This window comes from Phyllosticta citriasiana (genome assembly GCF_038021145.1).
Source record: "Phyllosticta citriasiana strain CBS 120426 chromosome Unknown IWZ02scaffold_18, whole genome shotgun sequence".
NCBI classification, from domain to species: Eukaryota; Fungi; Ascomycota; class Dothideomycetes; order Botryosphaeriales; family Phyllostictaceae; genus Phyllosticta; species Phyllosticta citriasiana.
This window is the reverse complement of record NW_027117295.1, coordinates 73,976-98,217: the sequence shown is the minus strand read 5'-3', so window position 1 is coordinate 98,217 and position 24,242 is coordinate 73,976. Positions and strand designations below refer to the sequence as shown.

Here is a 24,242-nt window from a genome sequence, read left to right as displayed (position 1 = left end):
GCCCGACGACTGACAGCGGCTGACCTCACCACTCCAACACGCACCACTCAACTCTCCATTGTGGCAAATGGCAAATCTTCCTCTGCTCCATCCACATCGGTCAAGACTCCGACGGTTGATGGAAATGGGGTGTACGGTAACCCGCCCTCTGCATCTCGCTCCACCACCCCCGGTCGCTAGGAGTAGCCTCTACTTACACGCCCCGGCCTGGTCCAGCCCGCTCCACTCGCGTCCTGTCACCATCACATGCTGCCGACCCCCAACCCCATGCCACGCCCCTTGCCCTGGTTTCCACGTTCAAGGCACGCATTGCAGTCGCCAGCCAGCAACAACTGTCAAGAACATTCATTAGCCAGCTAGCTAAGCTACCAGCGCCTGCCGCCAACCCATCACATCTCATCCCTCTCCCTCACACTATGCCCTTGTCCCACTTCCCAGGCGCACTATTCCGATTCGGGCGGGTGCGGACGAAGAGGTAGACGAGCGCGACAATGATTCCGAGCGCGAATAGCTTCTGCAACCAGCCAAACCCGGTCGGCTCGCCCGTTGCCTGCGGCTCTCCAGGTTTGACCAACTCCGACGCGGCCTCGCCGCTCGACACGTCGCCCTCGTCCAGCTCTTCTGCGGGCTCGACTGATCCGAACGTATCTTGAGCAAAAGACGCAACTTATCAGCGATGATGATGGATGGCACGCATGCGCCACTGAGCACACTAGAGCTCTACGTGGATACCTTCTGCCGGGACCTCTAGCTCGCCGCTGTCGGCGATGACCACGTCGACGTTGGGCTTGTCGGCGTAGTTCTTTGGCACGTCCTGGATCTTGTCCACTACGTCCATGCCCTCGATAACCTCGCCAAAGACGACGTGGCGTCCGTCGAGCCACGATGTAATGGCCGTCGTGATAAAGAATTGGCTGCCGTTGGTGTCCTTGCCCGAGTTGGCCATGCCTTGGCGCCGTTAGCTTCCCAATCCCGCCTGTGGAGTCCGCAGCAACCTACTGAGAATGTATTTCTTCGAGTGCTTGAGCTTGAAGTTTTCGTCGGGGAACTTGGCGCCGTAGATGGACTTGCCACCAGTGCCGTCGCCCTTGGTGAAGTCACCACCCTGGATCATGAAGTCCTTGATGACGCGGTGGAAGATGGAGTTCTTGTAGCCGAAGCCCTTTTCGCCAGTGGCAAGAGCACTGCGTTCTACGGTCAATCATCACGTTGTATGCTCAATTGGGTCACTGGTGCGTACCGGAAGTTCTCTGCGGTCTGATGGGAATCAGCAACGTGTCCTCGGCTTCGGTTCTTTTCGTCGGCGCGTCAACGTACCTTGGGGACCGTCTTGCCATAGAGACCAATTTTGATGCGTCCAAGATCTTCGTCACCCTGCTTCATATCCAAGTAGACCTGTCGCAACGGTCAGCCTTCCTGCGAAACGTGCCTGGGGAGCTGGTACGCACAATGCTGGTGATTTTGGGGCCCTTTGCGGCCTCGGCCGTCTGAGCAAAAACAAAGACGACGCTCAGGAAAACGAGCAGCGAAATAACAAGTCTCTGGATGGTAGCCATGATGAGGGCCGCTGCAGAGAGAGGATGGTGCGTGGAGAAGCAGTGAACGGGGTCGTTGGTGAGGACAGTTAAGGTATGCCAGATATGAGCTCGGGGCGCTCCGACACCCTTGAAACACCAAAGGGACCCGGACTGCCGGTGCGCGGGGCCTTGGAAACCACGTGACGCGGAGCACGAAAACCACCGGCGCTCCACTTCCGCCCTCGATACCAGGCACCGTACTTCCAACACCTCAACTCCGACAAGTTCGCCCGCCATGGTCCGTTCACTCTCCCGTCTCTTCTCTGCTGCTGCTCGCGCTGACCGCACCTCAGGTCTTCATCTTCGGCAACAGCTTCGAGCCCATCGTCCTCGTCAAGGTTCGACAGAACTGCTTCTAGCGCCGCTGTCCCGAGACGTTTCACTAATGCGCTCTTTGTATAGAAAACCCTCGAATCCTTCTATGGCATTGGTCCTCAGGTTTCGCGCCAGATCATGGCTCGCTTCAGTCTCCACCAGACCATGAAAGTCAAGGAGCTCTCGAATCAGCAGGTCCTCGACCTCAACGCCTACTTGTCCACCCTCAAAATCGAAAACGACTTGCGCAGACAAATGCAGGAGAACATTCAGCGCCTCAGAGACATTGGTACATACAGAGGAAGGAGGCACGCTATGGGTCTGCCCGTGAGGGGACAAAATACCAGGTCGCAGGTATGTGGGATGCTGCGGCTGCATTGGCTCGACTTGCTTTTGGAAGAGCAAACAATGTGCCATTGGCCGCATGGTTGCAAGACCTTTAGACTGGAGCTGACGATGCCAGATTCAAACCTCGCGCAGGCTCAACAGAGTCGACCGCAAAGCATAGGCGATACACTCTTTGCTCTTTCTTTTGCATTCGGGCGGCGCGATGGAGCGGGTTACGACTTAAGGTTTTCTCCCTCTGTCTTTGCGCTTATTCGTGCTCGTGGAATGTTTCGCGGTCTGCTGGTGCGATGAGACTGATTGTTGCAGCTGTTGGCGTGGTGCGACAGTCATCTTTTCATCCCGCACTCTAGCCCACGACGATTGTTCTATCTTGGATACACGAAAAGTGGCTGGAGACCTTCCTCGGTGCTCCAGATCCTGCCAATTTCAGCTACAAGGGTTCAATGCTGTACTGAGTCTTGCTGGGCATCAACAAGCCGCCCGTAATCTTCCTAGGCGACACATCTCGGGAGCCTTGACATCATACTCACTGCAATGGTATTCCCACATAAATGCACCAGAACGGCACATCATATCATCCGCTACTCAATTTGTTCCCAGGCCACACCCCATTGGGAATGAAAGAAAACCTGTGCTTGACGTTTTGCTTTTCCTCGCTAGCTCTCCGGTGTTTGAAATTTTTGGTGGACGAGTCTTAACTGTTGAGTAGAATTGCGACGATCCATTGCATCGCGAAAGCTCCTCGACGGTTTTCGGAGGGGATGGATGGTCAACACCCATGAGAGCATGTCGTTGTCCCTGGTGTGGTCTTGAATGTCTTGGCCGCATTGGCTGCCAAGATTGACCCAGCTGGTGCGCCAAGAAAACTCATGTTCCAACACCAGCCGAGAAACCTTTGGATAGCGACCAAAATCAACCAGTGTGTGTTTGAGTCGTTTCTCAAACCCCTATCACAACGTCTGGCTCTCAATGTCAACCTTTGACCACGCGCTAGCGGAATGACAAGTAGCCTTGGGCATACACCAACAGATGCACCACATCAACAACATCGCAATGACGTGGGAGATTGACTGCCTGAACCGAGGCGGAGGACACGTGAGTTGGACGCTACCTTATGCCACCAACTGTCTGACACAGCTCAAGTCGAGGGGCCGGGCCATCAAGGTGCTCGAGATCAAGACTTCAAGGTGCATTGTTTGAATGCTCTGCTCCTCGGAAATATACATATGCCACGTCTTTCAATCCGGCCATCGCTCATCTTCTTGTCGCTACTCACATTCCACCGCCGTCTATCCTACTTCGTTTGTAACCTGCTCCGACGACCTTCCCGGCATCGTCGACCCAGGGTGATTTCTTGAACCTTGACATCAGGAGCTTTCAAAGTTTTCAGACTTCTCTTTAGGTCCAAAGTTTGCCATGAATGTGGGAAACAGTCGCTCAGGTCACTCGCAACGGTGCCTCGCGAAAAACTCCCCCAAGCCCGTCACGAATACCACCCTGCGAAGTGTCCCGATCGACCCTCGCTATACCTACGACATCGCGCGAGAGATCCGCAATGCCTGGTCAAATCATGAATCGAAATGCTGTCCTGATACTTCTCCTTACTGCGAATTGCATCGAGAAGCCACTCCGCCCTCGGAATCAGCCACTCCAGGAACGCAACGGAAACCACTCGCTGCACACCTCAAAGAGCCATCACCATTGCTCGCCCCAGGGCCAATCGACCCTCAAAACACCAGTCCTCTATTCAGCAAGCTCCCGCCAGAGATTCGCGCTCAAATATGGGCCCACCTGCTAATCTACCCATCCGTTATCCTACTTGTCGCTGACGGCGGTCTCCCACGCACGCAATATGCGCGATACCTGGCGCCTTCTCTCCTTTCCAGCTGCCGCCGCATCCACCTCGAAGCCGTGCCTATCCTGTACGGCCGCAACGCCTTCAGCGTTGTGCACATCCCCAACATGCTGCGCTCGCGCAGCAGTGCGCCGCGCTTCGTCCTATCACCGCGCTACTTCCCCTTGCTTCGCCGCCTTAACATCGACATTCCCGACAAATGGATCGAGCGGCGCGTATTTGCGACGCGCTGGGGCGCCGAGCTCGAGCGCTATGTTGACGTCCTGGGCGCCCTGGTAAGCTGTGCTAGTCCTACGCTGCACCATCTCCAAATCAGCCTTGTGCGCAATTGCGCGCTCGAAAGCTACACGTCATGGGGCCCGTATGTGGCATATGGCACGCCTCTCATGCAGGCTGTGGCCAAGGAATTTTTGCCAGCGGCACACGAGAACGGTGGCGGTAGGACAAAGCTTTTGCTGGTTTTGCCTTGTAGCGGTGATGGTGGCGGCGGCAGCGGCGACGATGGAGGAGGTGGAGGATGGGGCAGAGTCGCGCTCGACGTGCTGAGGCCTGATGCCCCGGCCTTGATTCACGCGGTTGCGAGGAATCTGGGGACACTTCAAAAGACGGCGCGGCTGAATGGCGTCGGGCTGGCTGAGAGCTTGATTGTCGAGGTGACGGGGGAGCGTGGTCATTCGCTTGAAAAAGACACAGAAGCTGAGGTCGTGGTGAGGAGGGTGGACGAAGAGCAGATGGAGGGACCGCCGCAGATTGTCTTGTCGTTGACGGATCAGGCAGGAGGGAAGAAGCAATCTGCATGAGGGTGGTTGGGAATTCCGAGACTTTCAATGTTTCCGTGAAAAGACGGCCATGACGCGGCGGGGTTGCTATTCAAAGAAAATCCCCAACAGACCAGCCGTCCACCACGCAAGCAAGCAGTCCCCCAAATCTCACCAAAGACCGTTCCCGCATTTCAAAGATACGCTCCCGTCTCCGGCACTGTCAGTTGATGCGTTGAAGACACAAAAGACAAGCTCCACTACATTTCGAAACCTACCAGCCCGGACGAATTCGGCATCAAGAAAAAAAGTCATTCAACAGCGATAGAGGAACAAAAAATTCCACTGGATGAGGCCTGAAAAACGATGCGCGTTCAGGCGGCCACATCTGCACGGCGCTGCAAGGGGTAAATTCGGCGGTTTCCAAATAACTTCAAACATGGCGGTAAAGTTACTGAATCCACCCTCTCCTCTTCTGTTTCTTTTGATCGGGCCTCGGTTGTGCTATCGCTGGGTTGGAGAAAGAGAGACGCAGCCTAGATTTGGTCGACTTGAAGCGCTAGACGCAAGAGACTTTGGCACTGCCGTTTTCTTTGCTTCTTGGGAGGAGACATCACTGTCCGCGGTCAGCTTTTCTCCAGGTCACTCTGTTCAAGCCAGCCATGCAGCTCGTCGCAAGGGGTAATTGCGGCCCTTTGCGCAACTTTGGACGTCGTGGCATTGTTACTGAAAATTTACTGAATCCACCCCTTTTGCGTTTCTCGAGGCTGTCGTTGAAGGTGAGGCCACTTTTCCTGGACGATTGACAAGCCTCAGCGTGCCTGCCTGTCAATGATGCTGCGTAATGAGTTGAATGCTTAAGATTTCTTTCCATAAGTCTCTTTCCTCGTACAGGTTCTGTTAGCTGGTGACCTTGGGATGTGGGCACTGATTCACGAACAGACGGCCTGACCAAAGAGACTGAGCATTCCATAGCGAAGCAGACTCATGAGTAAATAGCAATGTCGCAAGTCAACAAAGAGGTTTAAGAACGCTAACGCTCCTGGATGAATCTAGATTGGGCTCTGTTTTGAGCAGGTCATGCATACCACTGAAAGGTATAATTTTGGTGGCTTCGAAAGTCGCAGTAAAAGTACTCAATCCACCCTGTAGTTTCGACTTCGAGGAAGAAAAATCACAAGGAGGGACACCCAGATTGGGGGAAGAAGCTTGATCGGCAAAATCGGTTCTAAAATCCATACACAGCCAAGGCTACTACTTGCTCATAGCCAGAAGCTGCCGAACCCACCCTTTCTTTTCATTCGAGATCGACGGCCTCCAAGGGACTGTGTCGAAAAGTTTCGGAATTTTGCGAACGATGCAGAAGACGCTTGAGCGTGTTCTGTATCCCCATGCCGTCTCTCGGACGTCATTCATGATTCTACAGTAGTTCAACCACGTGGTGATTTCCGCAAAAGTCTAAGTTGGGTGATGGTGGCGGCATATACAGCACCATAGGTGGTGGGATGGGCGATGGGTCCTCTCACATCCGCTACAGCTGCCGTCGCTGCGGCGACTGCTGTCAAGTGGTCTTCTTTCTCCTGAATTCTGCCCGAGACACGCTCGAGAGAGCTGAAGTGATTGTTCGGACTCGTTGGGAGATCGACGTTACGGGATGCTACTTCTTCTTGGGAAAAACTAGCTTCTGCGGCTTTTCCATTGTGCCCCTTCGACTCTTGTCAGCCTTATGTTGGAGTTTTGGGATTCCTTTGCGTGGACTTACTGGGAGGTCAACGCTCCCGGCGTCTGAGCTTCTCGGTGTGTTTACAGCCTCGTCTCGGTTGTCACAGCAGCTGATGACGCCATGGAATTCTTCGACATTAGGCTGTGAGCACTCCGGGATTTCGTCGTTGCTTGAGTCAGTAAGCTCAATTGCCCGAATTCTGAGCTGAGAGGAGGTCGGAGTTGGCAGAGAGTCGCCGCTTCTAGCCCTATCATCTTCTCCGGGAACCAATGATTCGGCTTGTATCGATTCTGTATTTGGTTCGTCAGGAGAGATGGACGTCTGAAGAGGATGAAAGGCGATTCCCGTGGGTCGAGGCATCTCTGCATGAGGTCTTGGAGCAATCATCCTAGGTGGCTGGGGCGGCCGTGCGAAGGCTCCACGCTTTCGCTTCTTTGTCTCCTTGGTGCGTTTGGTGACACTACAAGAACGAATCGTGAAACGGCAATGAGCACATGCTTCGCCAGGCTTGAAAATCTGCATGGCTCCCAATTGAGAGTAGATCCAGCATTCCCTGTTTTGACTCCTGCATTGGCTGCAGCGAGCATCACCGTGTAGTTGCTCCCCCAAATCAGTCTCCATTATGCGACCAATGTGGCATCTCAGGTCGAATGGCCTTGGCTTTCCGGACCACCACTTATCAGGGATGATCGAGTGGTAGGTCTCTTTGATCAACCCATGTTTGAATTAGTGGGGCATGCGAGGCTGATCTGCACAGTAAAAAGCTGCCTGTGATGATCTCTCGGCAGCTACCGTGGCGGGATGCGGACTTTCACAATTGCCCAAAGGATGTGCTTCGTTTGTTTGTGCATCTTGTGCGACCGACGACCGAGACATGGAGAAGAGGGAAATGCGTGGCTACCGCAGCCTGTGGGACTTTATGCAACGACAGAAAAGAGCGACCGCGTACTCCATCAAGATCCAGGAAATCACTCGCTGAGGATTGAGACCCCAGATGCTTGACTTGAGAGTGGTTACCACAGCAAGCCGAAGTCGTGGATGCGTCAAATTTTGTCTGCGGTGGCCGACGCGCTTGCACGTGCCGTGGAGGCCGTCGCGAAAGGAGTCACGTGGTGCTTTGCCAGCTGGGGATCACGTGATCGCTATTGCCGGCTGAGTCACCTGCTGAGATAACCGAGCCGAGGTGCTCTCCGGCTCCACCACAGCAGAGTCAAGAACTCGTCTTTCTATCTCTCTTCGCGGGATCGTCGTCTCCAGCGCCATCATGCAACAGCATTGCTCTCAAGCCGCTGAAGGCGAGATATGCCGGCTTACCTTGCAAGCTTTCAAATGGCGGCGCCCTCGCGCAGTACCCAAACTTCCGCAGAACCGCCAGGGCACTTTTCGATGAAGCTGGGAGTCGCCTTCGACTGGTCGATGAAGAGAAGGAATCGCTCAAAAATTTGCCCAATAGTTTCGACAGGACATGAAACGCAAATTGCATAGGTACTCCAAATTACATAGGTACTCCACGCGAATCTTGTTCCATTCCAGTCGCTTCGTGGACGCTGTGTAACTGGTAAGCGAATTTGCCGCCGGTGCAGGCTTGCAGCTTGAGCAACTGATCGCCGATTTTCTCCTATTGCGGGTAAGACCTTCGTGCCTCCTTGGCTCTGCTCGTTTGTTTGTTTTTTGCTCCATGGAGAATGAGATGGCGGAATTCGCCTTCGGATCCTCCTTCTCCAGTTGGGCAAAGCACTCTGCAGGCAAGAATTGGGAGACTCATCAGCTGCTTGGCACATGGCAAGAAAGAGCTCGGGATTGCTTCTTGACGACAAGCTTTTGCACCAACTCTACAGCCTAAGAACTTCCAGCTCCTAGAGAGCTCGTACACACGCTTGAAAGACCACACATTGTCTTCTGCTCTAGAACCTTGATGGCCTCGCCGTATTCTTCGTGCTGATCAGCTCTCTTCCAAGATGGAATCCAGGACCCTGTGGTTTGTTGAATGTCCAGCGTTGGCCCCGTTTGCCGTTCCAGGCACGTCTCTTGAGCAATGACTGACCAATTCCCAATCCATTTCAAAGCCGTGTGGTTGAAGTGACGCAGAGGTATATTCTGGAACGCGGTGCTTTTGAACTTGGGTTCATTTCTGACGGACGATCAAATGCCAGCCCAAAGATCTTCCCTGGCCGCCGAGGACAAAACTTAACCTTTGGATTTCCGTCTTCAGGCGGCAAACCAAGTCGACACTCACTTTGTTGCCGCACATTTCTGCGGCTTTTTGCAGCCTGTTGAAGCCATGCACTCCTTCTGGCTGGCAGCGCTTCTCCCCTTGGCTGTCGAGGCCCTGCCACAAGATGTCTCCGACATTGGCGCCGACTCGACGAGCACGTGTTGCGAGACGACGGTGGTGACGCTTCCCACTGCCACGGTCATTGGAAGCAGCACCTACACCGTGGGAGGGGACGAAATGTCATTGTTGGTCAGCACCGCCACTTTGCCCGGAAGCACTGAAACAACGACCACCACCCAGACTACGTGCACGGAGACACCAGCAACCGCTTCGACAACAATCTACACCACCGTTTATCCCACGCTCTCTTCGGGAGCCTTGCAACCCGTCACATATACCGTCACCGAGACCATCGGCGGGTCCCCAGCGCCTGGTACTCTTCCTCCAGGCTTCACCACCACTGTCGTCGGCATTTTCACTACGCTGACAGTCCCCGTTGGACCTGCCGAGTCTCCAACTGGCTCCCTGATTCCTGGCGGCCCCCTTCCCCCTGCCACATTCAGTTCCCCCATTGCCAGCGAGAGCCAGTGCTCCAACGTCGTGTCTTTCATTACCCAAACCGTCACGCAGACAGTGACCGGCCTTCCTTCATGTTATTCGACTTATGTCACCACTTGTACAACCTGCGGCCCCGATCCGGTTGCGGCCACTGTATTGCTGGGAGGATCCGGATGTTCAGGAGCCGCATCCCCTTCGACTGCGTTCTCGACCGGTGGCTTGGAGACTACCACGGTCGGGTACCCAGGAGATGTCACAACGACTACAACTTTGTCGCCCTTGGTCAGCGGAGACACCACTACCGTCCTCATAGAAGTCCCGACCACTGGTGGACTAATTCTTACCGAAACCACGGATTACGAGGGAGAATTCACTCTTACCACCACTTTGACGCCCGTGGAGAGCGGAGGTACGACCACGGTCTTGGTACAAGTCCCCACCGTCGGCGCGGGCCTGACCAGCCGTAATATCGTTACTTCGACCACGGCCACCCCCGGCGTTGCTGATCCGTCGACCTCCACATTGACGCCGCTCGTCCCCGGCGATACTACTACAGTCGTCGTAGAGACCCCCATCGGCTCGGGATCTGCCAGTGATATCATAACTTCCACCATCGGCACCCCTGGAAACCAAGACCCGTCTACCTCTACCCTCACCCCCCTCGTGCCCGGTGATACGACTACGGTGCTTGTAGAAACCCCCATCGGCTCGTCTGCTAGCAGGATAGTTACCTCTACGACGGAAACCCCTGGCGTTGCCGAGCCATCGACAACCACTTTGACGCCGCTCAACCCCAGTGATACGACGACGGTCATCGTAGTTTCACCTTCTCAGTCTGGCGGAGATATCATCACGTCCACTACGGAGACCCCTGGCATCGCCGATCCGTCTACGACTACATTGACTCCGCTTCAGCCCGGAGATACCACTACTGTCGTCGTAATTTCGCCCTCTCAATCTGGCGGAGATTTGGTCACTTCCACGATTGGCACGCCCGGAGCCGCCGACCCTACTACGACCACTTTGTCGCCGCTGACGAGCGATGGGACGACGACAGTCTTGGTCGAGACGCCCCTCACAACGTCCACTCCAGCTGGCGGAATGGTTACGGCCACCATAGGAATTTGCGGCTCTCTTACCATCAGCTCCATCGTCCTTCCCGGATTGCTTGGAGATTTGACCACTCTGCTGATCGGTACGCCGGCCTTGGGTAATACGTGCACTTCGATGGTGCCTTATCCTGGCAGCGAGGCCACCACGACCACATTGACACCAGCTACGAGCGGAGGGACGACGACAGTCCTTGTAGAAACCCCCACAGGCGGACCGACGGTGACCTCGACTCAAGGATACTGCGGACCCACGCCCAGCACATCGACGGTTTTGCCATTGTCGCTCGGTGGAACGGTTTCGCTCATTATCAACACACCCGCCGACGGAAGCATATGCACAACGACTATTGCCACCCCTGGCAGCGACACGACGACGACTACGCTCTCCCCGACAAGCCTCGGGGAGACGACTACGGTGGTCGTAGAAACGCCCGCTTCGTCGAGCACCTCGGATCTAGGCTTCCCTGGCGGCCCAGGCAGTCTTGCAGTGACGGATTCGTCCTCGGCGGACGCGACGGCTCCCACTTCGAGCACTCCTGGCGGCACCTTTACCCCGTCGGCCTCGACTCCAGGCGCGGCATCGTCTTCGCCGGCAATGTTCACCGGCGCGGCGTCCCACCAAATTGCAGCGCGCGGGTGGACTGACTGGCCCTCGTTCCTTCTTGGATCTTTGCTTCTCCTCTTGTAGTTAGACCTAGACTTCTTCCCTTTGTTCGTTGGCGAAGCGATGCTGCAGTGAGTCTTGTCTCATTGCTCCTTTCCCATGAGTAAGTATTGTGTGCTGGTAATAGCTTTTTCTGAATTAATGCTGTACAACGTTTGATGAGGCTGTTGCGTGCGTGATGCCAAATGTGCTCGTTTCCCTTGTTGAGAGGAGGTTGAAATGCGCGATGTGCGAGCTAGCTCATGCAGCATGGAAATATGCAATGGAGACTCAGAATCGAGAGCTTGTTTGCCCCAAGTATTGCGCACCCAACCACTCACCTACTCCAGAGCGCGTCGAGTCATTGCGCGAGACCAGCTCATCGATTAAGCGGCCTCAACAGCCTAAGAAAGCTGGCAAATCACTTGAGCATTGCGATCGACTGCTCGAGATTTTCCTCGAAAGAATGACTTGGGACGATTTGAAAATCTCTACGCCACATTCTCACGTTGGACGGGTAACTCGTTCTCCCGTCGGAATGTCAGACGGCGGCAAAACATGGATCGCGACTTTGCGTCTCCAGCGGACATCGTTGGAACGAACCCCGAATCCTTTCCCGAGCGTCAGCGGCTGCCTTGTCCTCGGAATTTGCTCCTCCAGAGTACTAAAACCTCAGCGCACTCCGCATCTCGCTGATAAAGCACTGCCTCGCAGTCGGGGCTCGACGCATTTCGACGGACGAGGTAATTCTTTCGCCGCTCGAACAAAGTAGCCTGATCAGAGAAGACCCTGTCGTCTTGCGCCTTGATACTCTTTGCGGGGAACCTCGTCGCTCCTCCACGATTGAGCGCGAGCCTCAGCCTAGCGGATCCATGTCGTTCCTCGCCGCGAACAGTTGCGCGTGTGCGTTTGACGGGGATGGAAGCGCGGAATACTGTTGGGAACGCCAAAATGCTGGTTGCGATCGTCTGACCTCTGCGGTCATGGTCAAAAAGAGACTCCGTGAATTCGCGGGGAAAATATGGGGGATGACGAAGAGTGGACTGATTGTTGTCGACAATGATCAAATGGGGTCCCTCGACGCCGGGAGAAATCGCTTCGGTAAGCGGCTGAACCCGGGTTCCTCAACGACGACGTCCAGTCGCGGCAAGGCAGACGACGGGATAGGAAGGTGCCCTGCTAGGTTATCCTGAGTGCTGTGCTCGGGATGTCAAAGTCGACCCAAGCCTGCGACGGCTCTTCCCAGCCTCCGGTAGTTGGGCCAGACGAGTATGGCGACAAACTGATGAAAGACCCCAGCTCGGACGGGTTCTCGGAGCCTGGGTCCGTGGATCTCGTGTGGCCTCCAAGACAGGAAGAAGGTTTGGTCAATGAGGTAGCCCCTGCATGTCATTCGTTAGGGCAAGCAGGCCTTCCTGCCCTATGGAATACCTGACGTGCGAACAAGGCTGGGCGGCGTCTCGCGGCGGCGGCTAAAGACTCCGCTCTTGGCAGGATTCCTGCCGTTCTAGGGCCCCCGGCAGCTGTGGCTTGGCTCCTCACCCTCTCCTCAATCGCTTAATGGTCCAACCCTGTCAATACACGTCGTGGCGCCTTGTGGGATTGCCTGGCACTGCAACAAGATGGCGGAATGGAGAAGTTTCGAATTGTTTGCAGTTAACTCTGTTTGGCCCGAGTCTATACGCTGGAAAACCGACAGGTGGGGTTGCGCTTTGGCTAAGTACATGGTGAAGTTGAAAAACAATATCGACAACAAGTGAAATAAATGCGACTCGAAGCGCCTTGTAGCTCGTCCAGTTCCTACAAGCTCACACGTTGACGTCGTGGAGCCAAACATCTTGCTCTGGCCTTGCCGAGTAAGTGCAGGCTCGGATGAGCTGCCTCATCTGGTCATTGCTCGTCAGGAGAATCGGCGATGCGACAAACCAGCGCACTCCCTCGGTGCACGGCGGAGTCGTCAGGCTGCCCTTGTACGTCCAAAAGTCGTTGAAGTCGTTAACTTGGTCGAGGGCCAGGCCGAGGTCGAGCGTTGTGCTGACCTGGACGTCGGTTTCGTTGAAGTGAATTAGTTCCGGCATCTGATCGAAGAATGGCGAGCTCTCAGAGGCGGACGGGTCGATACGGATCCCAAGAACAGCCTTGTATTTGCCCTTGGCATCAGCAAACACAAAGTGAATTTCTCCTTTGCTGCGGTGGCCGCCAACAGTGTGCTCCGAAGGGTTATGAATGTGCCATCCGGTCAAGTATGCCTCAACGTCATCGTACTTGATCGATGGAAGCGTGGTGTACACTCCTTCGTCGTGGTCTAGGGTAAAGGCAGGCCCGTGTCCGTTGTTATAGAAGTGACCACTGAATTTGCCGTGGATGTTCGTGAGGTCGGGCTTGTGTTGGTCCGAGAGCGCCTGGTCCGAAGCAATGTCGATGGGGGATTGTTGCGTGCCAGTACGGCAGGTTTCGTAGCCTAGGTTCGAGTCAATTGACATCCCTGGAGCCGAAAATATACAAAGAGACTTACTTGCGCTTACCGTCCCCCAGTGGACAGCAGTGTCGTAGTTCCAGTCCGCAGGAGTAGGCGTGCGTTGGCTCCATGTGCCATCCTCCCGCTTGCTGTGCGAAAGGGGCCGGGCGTTGTCATGGGGAAGGCAAGCAAGTGCTTGACCGAGGAGGACAACGATTGGAAGAGCTTGAAAGTACATTTTTGAGGCACTAGGGGTAAAAGGGAGTGGCTTGAGCCTTATGTTAACAAAGTTGTGATGAGCACAGGAAATGACAACGCTTGAAAATAGAGTGTAGGCAGGGTGAGCTCGTTGTGACTGCTTATGTTCAAGAGACATCGCGAGACTGCGAGATATTTATCAGTGCCGCTGTACCAGGCCTTTACGCCGACGACATGTGCTCGCCAGACCTGAGCCCGACCATTGCGCATCGCGACGCTTGGCTAATATCAACAAATACGACTAATGGAAGGCCCAGTTGGGTGTTGGGCAGGGCTTGACGCTGTACCTTCGGCAGTATTTTCCCTGAGTCGTCGACAAGCCGCACAGACATGGCCTCTTCTATTGATGACTCGAAACTCGATTGGCATATGAGCAGGCATTTTCCGCATGTCCACTCTCTGCAGGTCAAGGTGCCGCGTGGGGATTCTTCACGTAGCTGGAGTGGCTTGCTCGGAGTCTTGGCTTTGGAGAGACAGACCGCGGACTCCGTGCCTAGACATTTCCTGGCGCCAAGAGCACTCCGCTGGCGGTATCCTCTTCATGCCAATACCAGTTTATTTATTTGTCAGTATCTGGACGATTGGTGACTTGCATGTTTCGTCTCGAGGCGGGCGCTAGGACGCAACGTCATTCGGAATGTCTTTCGAACGCCCGAAGAACGTCTTGCCAGGAGTCAATTTGGAAGACTGCGACTTGCGCGCGCCTTGATGGCTACAGCTTGCGGTCCGTGCATTTGGGCAAGTTGAAGACTTGCTCCAGTGCAAAAGGACATGCGATTGGATCGGGGCGGTCGCATTTTTCAGTTCGTCATGAACGGGATGGAAAGATTCAATCTTGGCTTGAAAGCCGCATGGATGCCTGAGTCCTAGACCGGGAGGATTAGAGACGCGCGGATAAGCCACTTCTTGTTAGTTGAGTCAGATTGGGGCGGCTGTCAGCCGATCTTGCCTGAATTAGCTTCCCTCTCCCAGCACAAGGACTATGGCCTCGCTTCGTCGACATGCAATTTGATTGCTGCTCACGGGATGCAAGAGGGTCCAGGTCTGAGGTGGCAGAGATAGGACTCTGAACGTGGGGTGGTGGTTTCAGGATTTGGATCGTCAAAACGCGACGGTCGTTTGTCGATCTTGGCCCTGGTATCCTGATGATGTGCGCGGGGGCGGTGCAATCGCGAATCATGTGTTATAGCTCAAAAGGGTCCCAGCCAGCGTAATTTCAGAGGCGCGTCTCGCGGTTGTGAAAACACCGCAGGCTCGACGGACGATGACGGATTTCGTGGGGCCGAGGATTCAAGGTCGCGGGGGATGAGTGACGTGAGGGCGCCAGGAGCTTGCCCGGGTAGTAAGGCCTTGGAAGCCGGGCGACGCGACGTGAGTCGAGGAGTGGATGATGGGAGTGGAGGTGGAGAAGAGGGAGAGGTGGAGTCCGAGCGGGGATGGCCGCAGCGGGGGATCATCGGCCAACATCGGGCCGTTGAGGCAATCAGGCCGTCGTTCGCGACGACACGGACACGATGCCCTCGACCGCTCCATTTCTCCTCGTTCAAGGAGTTCCATAGAATTGCAGACTTCAGCTGTGCATGGCTGGAAGTTGCGACAACAACTCATACAACAACTCATGGAACTGCGGACGTCGTTGCCAAAGCCGCCGCTCTTGTCCTAACAAGACATTAAGCGAACGAGGCTAACCGAGTCAGGCAGGCCGAGTGACCATTGGGAGCATCGACAATTATTTCCTTTGTGGTCGGTCCAAATTCTGGTGAATTCGTCGCCATGCTGAAAAGTCCTGAGAAATTACACCGAAACCGTTGACGAGCACATGTGACCGAATCGCTAAGGGCCTTTGGAGAACTTGAACCGAAGTTCTCGCAATGCCCAGCCATTGTCAAAGGGGTGAAATTTTTTGGAAAGTCAGCCATGTGAGCCTGAGAATATTTATCGACTGGCACCGAATCTAGCCTTGAGAATTTTTGGCCAGCCGGAAAGGGCAGAGCAGCCACGTATAAACCCACGCAAGTAATTTGCGAGTAGCTGCACGTTCTCCGAAAGGAGGCGCGTTGCTGAAAAACCTTCACTGCGTATCCACATGAGTCGAAAACTCGATTCGAATCTCAATGACATGCCACGTATGAAGCTTCAAAACCTCCAGCTCCGCAAGGCGATTATGGGATTTGCCCTCAGCCTCGCGAAACCCCACCCACACCCGCAAAGCCACGCAGCCACAAAGTCGCCTAAGGTCTCCACTTCCAGCCTCAGCCACATGAAAGGCCTGCCCCGTCCCCGAACGGACTTTCGCAGCTGCTTGCCATCCAGCAACCGTAAGTCGAAAGGAATAGGCGATTGACGACGATAAGATCTTTTGTGTGGCAGCAAAATCACAAGCTGAGCGACCGAGCTTCACGCCATTTGATGTGATAGCTGGAACGCTGCTTGCATGGTTGGTACATCGGGGGTACTCGGTCAAGTGGGAAAGCATCCACATCCGCCCAGTAACGTCCAAAATGCAATGCATGTACATAGTTTTACCAGCCTCTGAATTTCACAAACACAAACTGACATTGACCGGCGGCTGGGTGCTATTGTGTGTAGTCGACGCGTGTAGTCGACGTGTTGACGTCGCATAAGCGCACGCATGGTCCAACGACCACCGCATATTGACGCATCCGCCAAAAGCAAGTTCTGTTGCTGTCCCCTTGCGTATGTCGTTGACGCCCGGAGCTCATTCCCGTTGCCGCGCCTGCAGCATGCGAGGGCAAGAGCGTTTCCTGCCAGGGACGACGGGGCCGTCCTTGGTGTCGTGCGAGGTTGCAGGGGCAAAGGGAAGCCGTTGGCGACTTTGGTGTTGCTGCGACGGATATGCATGAGTTTTGGTACAGACTGCACAGTATCTGGCGTATGATTGGCAGCCGGCTTGAAAAATTCCCATATGCACAGCGCTGGATCCGGAACTTAGTGGTCAAAGCATACTTGCATCGGACGTCTGATGGACGACGCCGGAGACGCAAGCGAACTGCGCTGGTAAATGGCAACGCTGTCGCTGGATGTAAACCTTATTTGATTCGTTATTGGGCGTTGGCCGCGCGATGAAGTGGAGTTTGGAGTGTGGGTCGGTTGCGAGCTTTGATATCGGCCAGGGTCCGTTTCGCATCATGCACCATTGGAAGTTGCTTTTTTGCGTTTTGGCGGCCTGAGCTCGCGTACGGACAGGATGGTTGACTTCTAATATGGCCGACATCGCAGACTGCAAAGAGGTGCTGTCGCGCGACGTCGTCTTCGACCATGTCATATTAGATTGTGGGATAGTCGGGAAGACACCATCGCTCTGACCCGTGTGGAGCAAATCGGGGCTAGCCCGGAAGAGAAGATGCAATGGAAAAGACAAGTCCCGATGAAAACTGATTAAGGCCAAAAGCCGGCTTGATTTATCGATCAGGCAAAAGAAACAAGGTCTCCCTCTTTCCAAATCGTGAACCTAGTCCCAGACTCGGTTTTTAAAAGCCCATCAACATCGGCAGCTTTAAACCATCCAAGTCGAGCGCGGCAGCCGACGCAGCCAAGGTGCTGGTGCTCGTTGGCAACGGTACAAACGATTCTGTGTGCGTGGCTTCCGCCTCGCCCTCCGTGGTCAGATTCGACGTGACAGGAGTCTCGCCGGTCGCAACGTCATAGTGGAACACGGTGCGATTGAACATGGCCAGGGATGCGACAGGCTGATAGTAGGGCACTTCATGGCCGGCTTCGTAAATGCGGAGGAAGGAGAAGTTGCCGTACTGCCGCACCTCGCCGTACTCGGTGCCATCGACGACGAAGGGCTCATAGCCAGCGGCACGGAACTCATCTTGGTGCGAGTAATTCACCTTGAGCGAAACACTGGACGAGGTTAGAATTGGACTTTTCGCCGGTTGAAGCTGCAGCCAACTCACGCTTCTCCACCAAACCAATTGCAGATGTAGTCGGCATCACCATACATGAGCGCTACGCGCACGCCAGCCGCAAGTAGCTGCTCAACATCCTCGATGAAGTTGGGGTAGACAAAGTCGCCAGTCTGCTGGAATGCGTAATAGACATCGTTGTTGCTCGAGGTATAGTTGAGATTCACTGCGGCAAGCGTCAGCTGCTATATCCTTGAACCAGGATTCTACCATACCTCCTAGCGCGTTCTGAACCTCTGCTTTGTTCAAGTAGTCTGCGTAATAGGAAGGAGGCGTGGGGTCATCGTATGGGTGTCTGATGTCGTAGACGCCGCGATCCACTCCTTGTTAGAAACCACGTTCCGGGAGCCTATGTTGGATTTCTTACCCCCAAAGTTGTAATATACACCTTCGACATTGTCTCTACACATGGAAGTAGCTTCAGAGCAGAGCGCTTGCCCAGCCATGGTGCTCCTGTCGGCCGCGCGGCAAAACTCAATCTGTGATTGTGAGCTGTTTGTTCAGATTACGGCGGTCTATGTTCCAAATCCAAACTTACCATGTTCAAGCAGCCATTGGGCATGTTCAGGGCAATTTTTGCATACTGGTAAATCGTATCATTGTATAGCTTGATGCCATACGAGTTGTTGAGGGCGAATTCCGGATAATGCGGTGCTTGCGTGTACTCGTCGATTATCCCGTTGATGACTCCCAGAGAGTTGAAGTTGAGTTGAATGCCCGAGCTTGTGCCATTGGCAATCTTCTCATTCTGTTCGTAAAAGTAGTTGAAGAACGCAGGACCATAGTGACCACCGTAAGATTCTGTCCAAAGGTTGAACTCTTTACTCTTGACGCCACTGTCAAGCTGGGGAAGGGCGCTCAGGAAGCCCTGCAGCACATGGTATGTAGCCACAGCGGAGAGATCGGTCGTGTCGAGCTCGGTGGCGTTGATGACTGGCCATCTGCCAAAGTCCGATCCGGAGTTGTCAGCAACAAATGAGCCTGTGACGTTGTTGAAGCTACCAGCGACCTCTTCGGAGTATGAGAATCCAGTCCCAAGAGGCTGGCTTATGAAAAGCAAGTTGGAGACTTCGTTCCACGAGTACGGGTTGACCTCTGACGTCAAATTGGCAGTCACGTTGCAAGGCCCCAGCTCTATCGTCCCGTTAGTTCGCAGATGACGAAGGGTTTCGAACTGCACGCAGGGACTTGCCTTCGAACAGTCCAATCAAAGAGTCGCTGCCGGGACCGCCATTCAGCCAGAGCGTGATAGGATCGTTGGCTGGATCACGTCGAGATTCGAAGAACCAAAAGAAAGTGTGCGCGTCGGGGGCAAGATCGACGTAACCAGAGTACCTGAGTGCTGCGTGTCAGCTGCAACAGCCAGAGAAGCTTCGAATGCTTCGAAAACGCACGAATTAACCCCCGGCGTCGTCTCGCATACCCCAGCTTGCCCAGGCTCCTTGTAGCGTATTGTCACATTGGTGGGCGAAACGATGGTCTTGACATCGGTAGCATTGCTTGGCAGGTACACCCTTGGGTTCAACGGCAGCTTGCTGGCCAGCGCAGACGTGCCCGTGACGAGCAAAGATGCTGCTGCTGCTGCGGTTGCACTGGTGCGAAGCGTCGAGGTCAACATGGCTGGAGGAGGACGGAGGCCGTTGGTCGCTAGCCTGCATGATGCAGACTTTATAGGAAAAAGGACATCGAGCGAGGTGCCACAATGGGGTCAATCATCCGCGGTGGCACACACCAACCTCTTTGCGCCTGATAAGCATCACTGCTCGCTTGCCTGAGGCCAAGCCTGGTTGGGAAGGTGTTTCGGGGCCCGCGAGGCCCTCACCGCCTCCTATCGCGGCAGGTCCGTGGCGTCGTCCAAGTCGACTCAAGTCGGTTTTCTTGGTGACATAGCATATGGCGATTCCAGCACGGAACAGCGCAGCGAGAGAAGAGAGCAAAAGGACGGGCGGGAACACGGGTTGATGCGCAAGCTTTCGGGCCGGGGCGGGCGGTTCTGCGAGATGCGAGATGGGACCTGATAAAGGCTTAGCATATGGCAGCCTGCAGCCATGGCCCGGGGATGCCCAGCACCATTCATGAGTTTCCCAGGTACCATTGCACGCATGCGCCCATGACGCCAATTCCTCGCAAGACAGACGTGCAATCCCCTTGAGCGCGTCTACGAGTGTTTGCTGTCGACGCGAGACCATGCTTGAATTGGAGCCACCATCAATGTCGCATACTGTCGGTGATGATCATGTGTGTGAAGCCGTCCCCTGTTCCGCTGCGGTGCGGCGTAGCCTGCATGTTACCCTACACGGTCGCACAATCTGGCTGGTCCCGTCTGGGGCCAGGCATCGCGGCCCACACCATCTGCCTGGACATACGTCGTGGGAAAATCTCGGCCGGTGGGGCTACCCAGGTAAGGTAAGGTAACGCACACTGGAAACCAACATCCGGTAGGCATCCATCGACAGCTCGCTCCGCGCTCGCTCCGCGCCATTGTGGTAGCAGACGACTGCTCCCTGGGCGCAGCTGTGACGGCGGATGACCGCTCCCTGGACGCATCTATAATGGCGAGCCACTACTCCTAACCTATCTAGGCGCGCCTGTGGCGACCCACGTCCGCTCCTTTGGGCGCAGTGACACAAATCCGCTATAGCGACCTTGTGGCAATCTTGGTGATGATTGGGATGTGGCTCTTGTAACCCACCCACCTGAGCAACCGACTCAAAGCAACTTACTCGAAGCCTCCTCGTTGCAGTCGCTGCTAGCTTAGTTGAGCCCGAAACCGAAAAGACCCTTGCGTGCACCAGCGTCCGCTTCCTGCAAGCTACGACGCAAGAGCTGGAAAAAATTAGATCCGGGTCCCCGTCTGGCACCAAAACGGCGGGGGCAGACATACAGTTAATGAACCTCGCGAAGCCATTGCGGTGCTTCTTCGCCCTCTCCGCCCGCTTGGCCTTTTTCAGTCTCTCGACCGAGCTGTCAGTGGCAATGCTGCTGTCACTACTGCTCGAATCGTCGTCACTGTTGCTCTCCACCTCCAGCTCTGGCTTCTTTGGAGGAGCTTCAACCACAGGCTTCGCTATGGCCGGTTTTGGTTCTCTCGCCAGCGCGGCTTTGAAATCACTCAAATTCTTCAAGCACGGATCCCGATTGCGCGGAACTGGTTCAGCTGGCCGCTGGGTTGGCGGGCGAGGTGTCTTGCCGCGCTCTCGAGGCCTCCCGGCCGAGGGTTGCGATTCGACGCCGTTGGTTTTGACATCGTTAGTCTTCGAAGCATCCGCCTCATGGACGTGTTCCTCTTCCACCTCACTTGATGCTTCCGAGTCGGAAGCGGACGAGCCTTCCGAGTCGGAACTTGAAGACTCCTTAGGACTCGGCAGGCCATCTTGATCGGGAGGACTGTGCACAACGGGTGGGGAAGACGGCGGGGCGTCGCCAGCATCGGATGCCTCAGATGGCGACGAAGGAACGTAGCTTGCCGGGTTGAGGTTATGGCCGAGCTCTTCCGACTGAAATTCGAGAGATTTGACTGCGGGTCTCTTTCTGAGAGTCGACGATGCTTCGACCCTGGCTGGCTCGGCGTCCGGCTCAGGAGAAGTGATGGACTCGTTGTCGGAGGTGCTGTCCGAATCGTCGGCGGGAAAGGCTTGTCCATGATTTGCTCCGCCGTGAAGGACGCCTCTGCTCGTCGTGGACACGACATCGAGCTCCATTGGCTCAGTGATCTGTGTCGCTTCAGGTTTCGCGGCTTCCCTGTTATGCACACTTGAGTCTTTTGCCTGAGAGATTGTAGCTCTGATGTCGCAGGTGTCACTTGGCAGCGAGTCTCGTTGCATGGAATGGTCTGCAGCTTGTCGCCGTTCGTTTGCCCCATCTGCGACACTCGGCGCGGAGCGAGATGTTTGCCGAGGCCTCAGTCTGGATAGCGGCGCCTCGCGCGTACTGTCGGGGGCATGGTTGTGAATGGGGGACTTTGAAGAGCCGTACGTCTTCGACTTACCTCGGACATCCGAGCCAGTCGCAATTGGTGTCGTCACGCTCTGGTCCGGTCTGAGCAGCTGCTTGGATTGTTCCCAAGGCATGCCTGCCTGTTCACAAGCGTAGAGATTAGCACGGAACTCCCGCAGTTCTTCCTGCTCACGCTGTCGTAGGCGCGCTACCTCTTTCTTTTCTCTGGCCTCTCTCTCTGTTCGACGCCGTTCGGTTTTCCGGCCGGCCTCTACGAAATCCCTAAACTTCTTAGCTTTGATCTGGCGCTGGAGACAAGCTTCCTTCCTTCGCTCGGCTTGCGCCTTCTTAGCTTGCTTATCCACATACTTTTGTTTCAGCTTCTCGATTTGGCCTTTGGCATCCTGTGCAGACTGCAACTTTCGGGAGTGAGGCTTTTGGGACGAATGTGCAGGCGACAAGGCCTCTTCTTCGCGGCATGATCCGGGCTCTGACGAAGGCGGAACAGGCAAGTTCTCTGCCCGGCGAGCTAGCTGAGACGATGGAGGGGGGATGCGGACTTCCGGGGACAAGCGTTTTCCCTGAGATGGCTGTTGAGATATTTGAGAGTCTTTGCGATAAGTCGGACGTGGTGGGGATGACCGCTTCCTCTGAGACGAACGAGAGTCTTTGCGTTGAGATGGGTCCTTCTGGGACGAATCAGGTTGGTCAGAGTGCGTGCGTGAAGTCCTGTTGATGGAAGCCCCAGAGGTTTGAGACGCGCTTTGATGACGCTCTTGAATCAGACGGTTGTGTCGACCGGTGAGTGACCTGTAACTCCGGTTGGGAAGATGCTTTTCGACGATTTCTTGGTACGTGAGCCCTGCTTGTCTGCCCAGAAGGAGAGCCTCGTCTTCAAGCTTCGAGAACTTCGATAGTCTCCCCTCGCCGTAGATCTTCTTACCGCCGTTAAGCCTTTTCAGGTCCCTTAGAGCGTTTGCGTTTGATTCCGTTTGGAGCGAATCAGTGTTGGCATCGCCCCCGGCGCTTGTTCGTCCATGAATGCTGGTCCTCTGAGACGCCTCATTTTTAGGCAATGCGGTTCCTGTTTCTATGAAACTCTCGCCTTCAAGAGCCAAAAGGCCTTTGCTGGAGCGACTGGACCTCGAAACATTTGCTTTTGCGATCTGCGCCCCAGCTTTCTTGTCAGCAGACCGCTTCGCAGGCGACGATAGAGCTGCTTGGGAAGATGGTTCTGCTCTCCGGTGGCGGCGCTTCTCCAGGCTTTTTACGGCTTGGTCTTTAGGAATGGGGATTGTGGCGCTTGCTTGTGCCTGCGGTCCGTCGGGGCTGCATGGAGGCCTTTGCGCACTTGGCGGCGTACCAAAAATTGGAGATGGCTCCCTTGAGTTCTGCGCTTCGTTACCTGGAGGAATGGAAGTAGATGCCTGTGGAAGGCTGTCGGGCTGAGTCGGGGTCGGCGTGTGGGCATCATGCACAGAGTCAGGCCCATCATTATTTTCTTGTCCCGTCTCGAAGCTTCGTCCGTTGACGGCCTGCTCGCTGCGATGTTCCATTTGTTGCGAAGTTGGCAAAGGAAAGAGCGCCGGCTCGCTGGGGCTTTCGCGTCGTGAACGGCTCGAGGGCGAGGGAGATGGGTTCCAAGGAGGTCTTGGAGGGAACGCAGGAGTTGCGACCGACTTCTTTCGTCTTTTGGGCGTCGCACTTCGACGAACAGGCTGTGTGGCTGCTGCGTCCTTGGACGCCGACGCGGGCAAACCGGGCTTTCTGAAAACCCCAGTGTCTTGGTTCGAGTGAAGACCGTTGGCTTCGGCAGTGACAGAGCTCGGGACAGCCTCTGGGACGTCCATCAGCGAGGTTCGATCTGGAGACTCGGTCTTAGTGCTTGCGGCATCTCGGGGGGCTCCCCATGGGACTGCCTCACGTTGCGAGTCCGCAACAACAACGACATCGGAGTCTGCTATGCTCCTGGGACGGCTGCCGGGCTGCAACGCTTCGGTATCTTGTTCCCGGGAGCGTATGGGCCTGTCTGGAAGCATGTCTTCAAGTGCGACGCCGTATTGTTCCTCATCGATGCGACGTCGCTTTGCGTTCTCATCTATGGCGGCAAGATGGGATCGTTTGAGCAGATTCGGCGGGCGTAGAAACGAGGTAGGCGCGACGGAGATGTTGCGGTCGACAGGTGTGCGGACGACTTCGACGACCTTCTTGGATCGGTCGGTCTCTTCGTCGAACCAATCGCCAACTTTCTCATCGTAGGCAACGTCGCAACCGAAGGCCTGGAGCTTTTTGATGGAAAAGTAGCTTGGCGAGAGTCAGCAGGTTCCAACGGCGATAGCAAAGACGAAGGAGCTTACGGGTACTCTTGGGGATACAATCGCCTGAAATTGGCATCGATCCTGGGCCAAACGTCCTGGAAGGTGTCGTCTGGGTGGACGTCGACACCAAATCTCTTGGGTTCGGGCTTTGGCGGAGGAGGGCCCAGCGAGCCGACCGGGGTGGACGGCAAGGGCGGGACGTTGACGAGCAGTTTGCCCTTCATGGCATGGAAGGC

At 55.3% G+C, this 24,242-nt stretch overlaps 7 protein-coding genes across 7 annotated transcripts; 2 read left to right on the top strand and 5 right to left on the bottom strand.

Moving 5' to 3' along the window:
- Positions 1 to 409: 409 nt before the first annotated feature.
- Positions 410 to 1,556, bottom strand: IWZ02DRAFT_437127 (cyclophilin-like domain-containing protein; the record flags this gene model as incomplete). Its single annotated transcript, XM_066766589.1, has 6 exons — positions 410 to 648; positions 733 to 948; positions 1,000 to 1,184; positions 1,241 to 1,257; positions 1,318 to 1,395; positions 1,449 to 1,556. The coding sequence occupies 6 exons, from the start codon at positions 1,554 to 1,556 to the stop codon at positions 410 to 412; spliced, it is 843 nt and encodes a 280-aa protein (XP_066618200.1).
- Positions 1,557 to 1,640: 84 nt separating this feature from the next.
- Positions 1,641 to 2,400, top strand: IWZ02DRAFT_494545 (mitochondrial 37S ribosomal protein uS13m; the record flags this gene model as incomplete). Its single annotated transcript, XM_066770033.1, has 4 exons — positions 1,641 to 1,694; positions 1,871 to 1,915; positions 1,980 to 2,246; positions 2,356 to 2,400. The coding sequence occupies 4 exons, from the start codon at positions 1,641 to 1,643 to the stop codon at positions 2,398 to 2,400; spliced, it is 411 nt and encodes a 136-aa protein (XP_066618199.1).
- Positions 2,401 to 3,656: 1,256 nt separating this feature from the next.
- Positions 3,657 to 4,895, top strand: IWZ02DRAFT_494544 (uncharacterized protein; the record flags this gene model as incomplete). The annotated part of the gene is made up of 1 exon (XM_066770032.1): positions 3,657 to 4,895. The coding sequence occupies one exon, from the start codon at positions 3,657 to 3,659 to the stop codon at positions 4,893 to 4,895; it is 1,239 nt and encodes a 412-aa protein (XP_066618198.1).
- Positions 4,896 to 6,106: 1,211 nt separating this feature from the next.
- Positions 6,107 to 7,292, bottom strand: IWZ02DRAFT_110357 (uncharacterized protein). Its single transcript, XM_066761347.1, has one exon. The coding sequence runs from the start codon at positions 7,195 to 7,197 to the stop codon at positions 6,511 to 6,513; it is 687 nt and encodes a 228-aa protein (XP_066618197.1). The 5' UTR covers positions 7,198 to 7,292; the 3' UTR covers positions 6,107 to 6,510.
- Positions 7,293 to 12,912: 5,620 nt separating this feature from the next.
- On the bottom strand, positions 12,913 to 13,800 carry IWZ02DRAFT_386313 (carbonic anhydrase; the record flags this gene model as incomplete). The annotated part of the gene is made up of 2 exons (XM_066765460.1): positions 12,913 to 13,565; positions 13,620 to 13,800. The coding sequence occupies 2 exons, from the start codon at positions 13,798 to 13,800 to the stop codon at positions 12,913 to 12,915; spliced, it is 834 nt and encodes a 277-aa protein (XP_066618196.1).
- A 3,408-nt stretch (positions 13,801 to 17,208) lies between these two features.
- Positions 17,209 to 19,493, bottom strand: IWZ02DRAFT_109977 (Alpha/Beta hydrolase protein). Its single transcript, XM_066761345.1, has 7 exons — positions 19,147 to 19,493; positions 18,945 to 19,087; positions 18,291 to 18,886; positions 18,120 to 18,231; positions 17,968 to 18,072; positions 17,744 to 17,918; positions 17,209 to 17,690 (listed from the first exon to the last, which is right to left on the bottom strand). Exons 1-7 carry the CDS (start codon positions 19,368 to 19,370, stop codon positions 17,312 to 17,314), a joined length of 1,734 nt encoding a protein of 577 aa, XP_066618195.1. The 5' UTR covers positions 19,371 to 19,493; the 3' UTR covers positions 17,209 to 17,311.
- Positions 19,494 to 20,564: 1,071 nt separating this feature from the next.
- Positions 20,565 to 24,230, bottom strand: IWZ02DRAFT_494540 (uncharacterized protein; the record flags this gene model as incomplete). The annotated part of the gene is made up of 3 exons (XM_066770031.1): positions 20,565 to 20,578; positions 20,637 to 23,992; positions 24,046 to 24,230. The coding sequence occupies 3 exons, from the start codon at positions 24,228 to 24,230 to the stop codon at positions 20,565 to 20,567; spliced, it is 3,555 nt and encodes a 1,184-aa protein (XP_066618194.1).
- Positions 24,231 to 24,242: the final 12 nt, after the last annotated feature.

Bases quoted from the DNA above. Each gene is read 5' to 3' on its own strand.
- IWZ02DRAFT_109977 (XM_066761345.1), bottom strand. From the start codon at position 19,370: ATGTTGACCTCGACGCTTCGCACCAGTGCAACCGCAGCAGCAGCAGCA. The intron at 17,919-17,967 runs GTATGGTAGAAT...CGCTTGCCGCAG, and splicing joins GGTTCAGAACGCGCTAGGAG to TGAATCTCAACTATACCTCG. The intron at 17,691-17,743 runs GTGAGTTGGCTG...AACCTCGTCCAG, and splicing joins AATTGGTTTGGTGGAGAAGC to TGTTTCGCTCAAGGTGAATT.
- IWZ02DRAFT_110357 (XM_066761347.1), bottom strand. From the start codon at position 7,197: ATGGAGACTGATTTGGGGGAGCAACTACACGGTGATGCTCGCTGCAGC.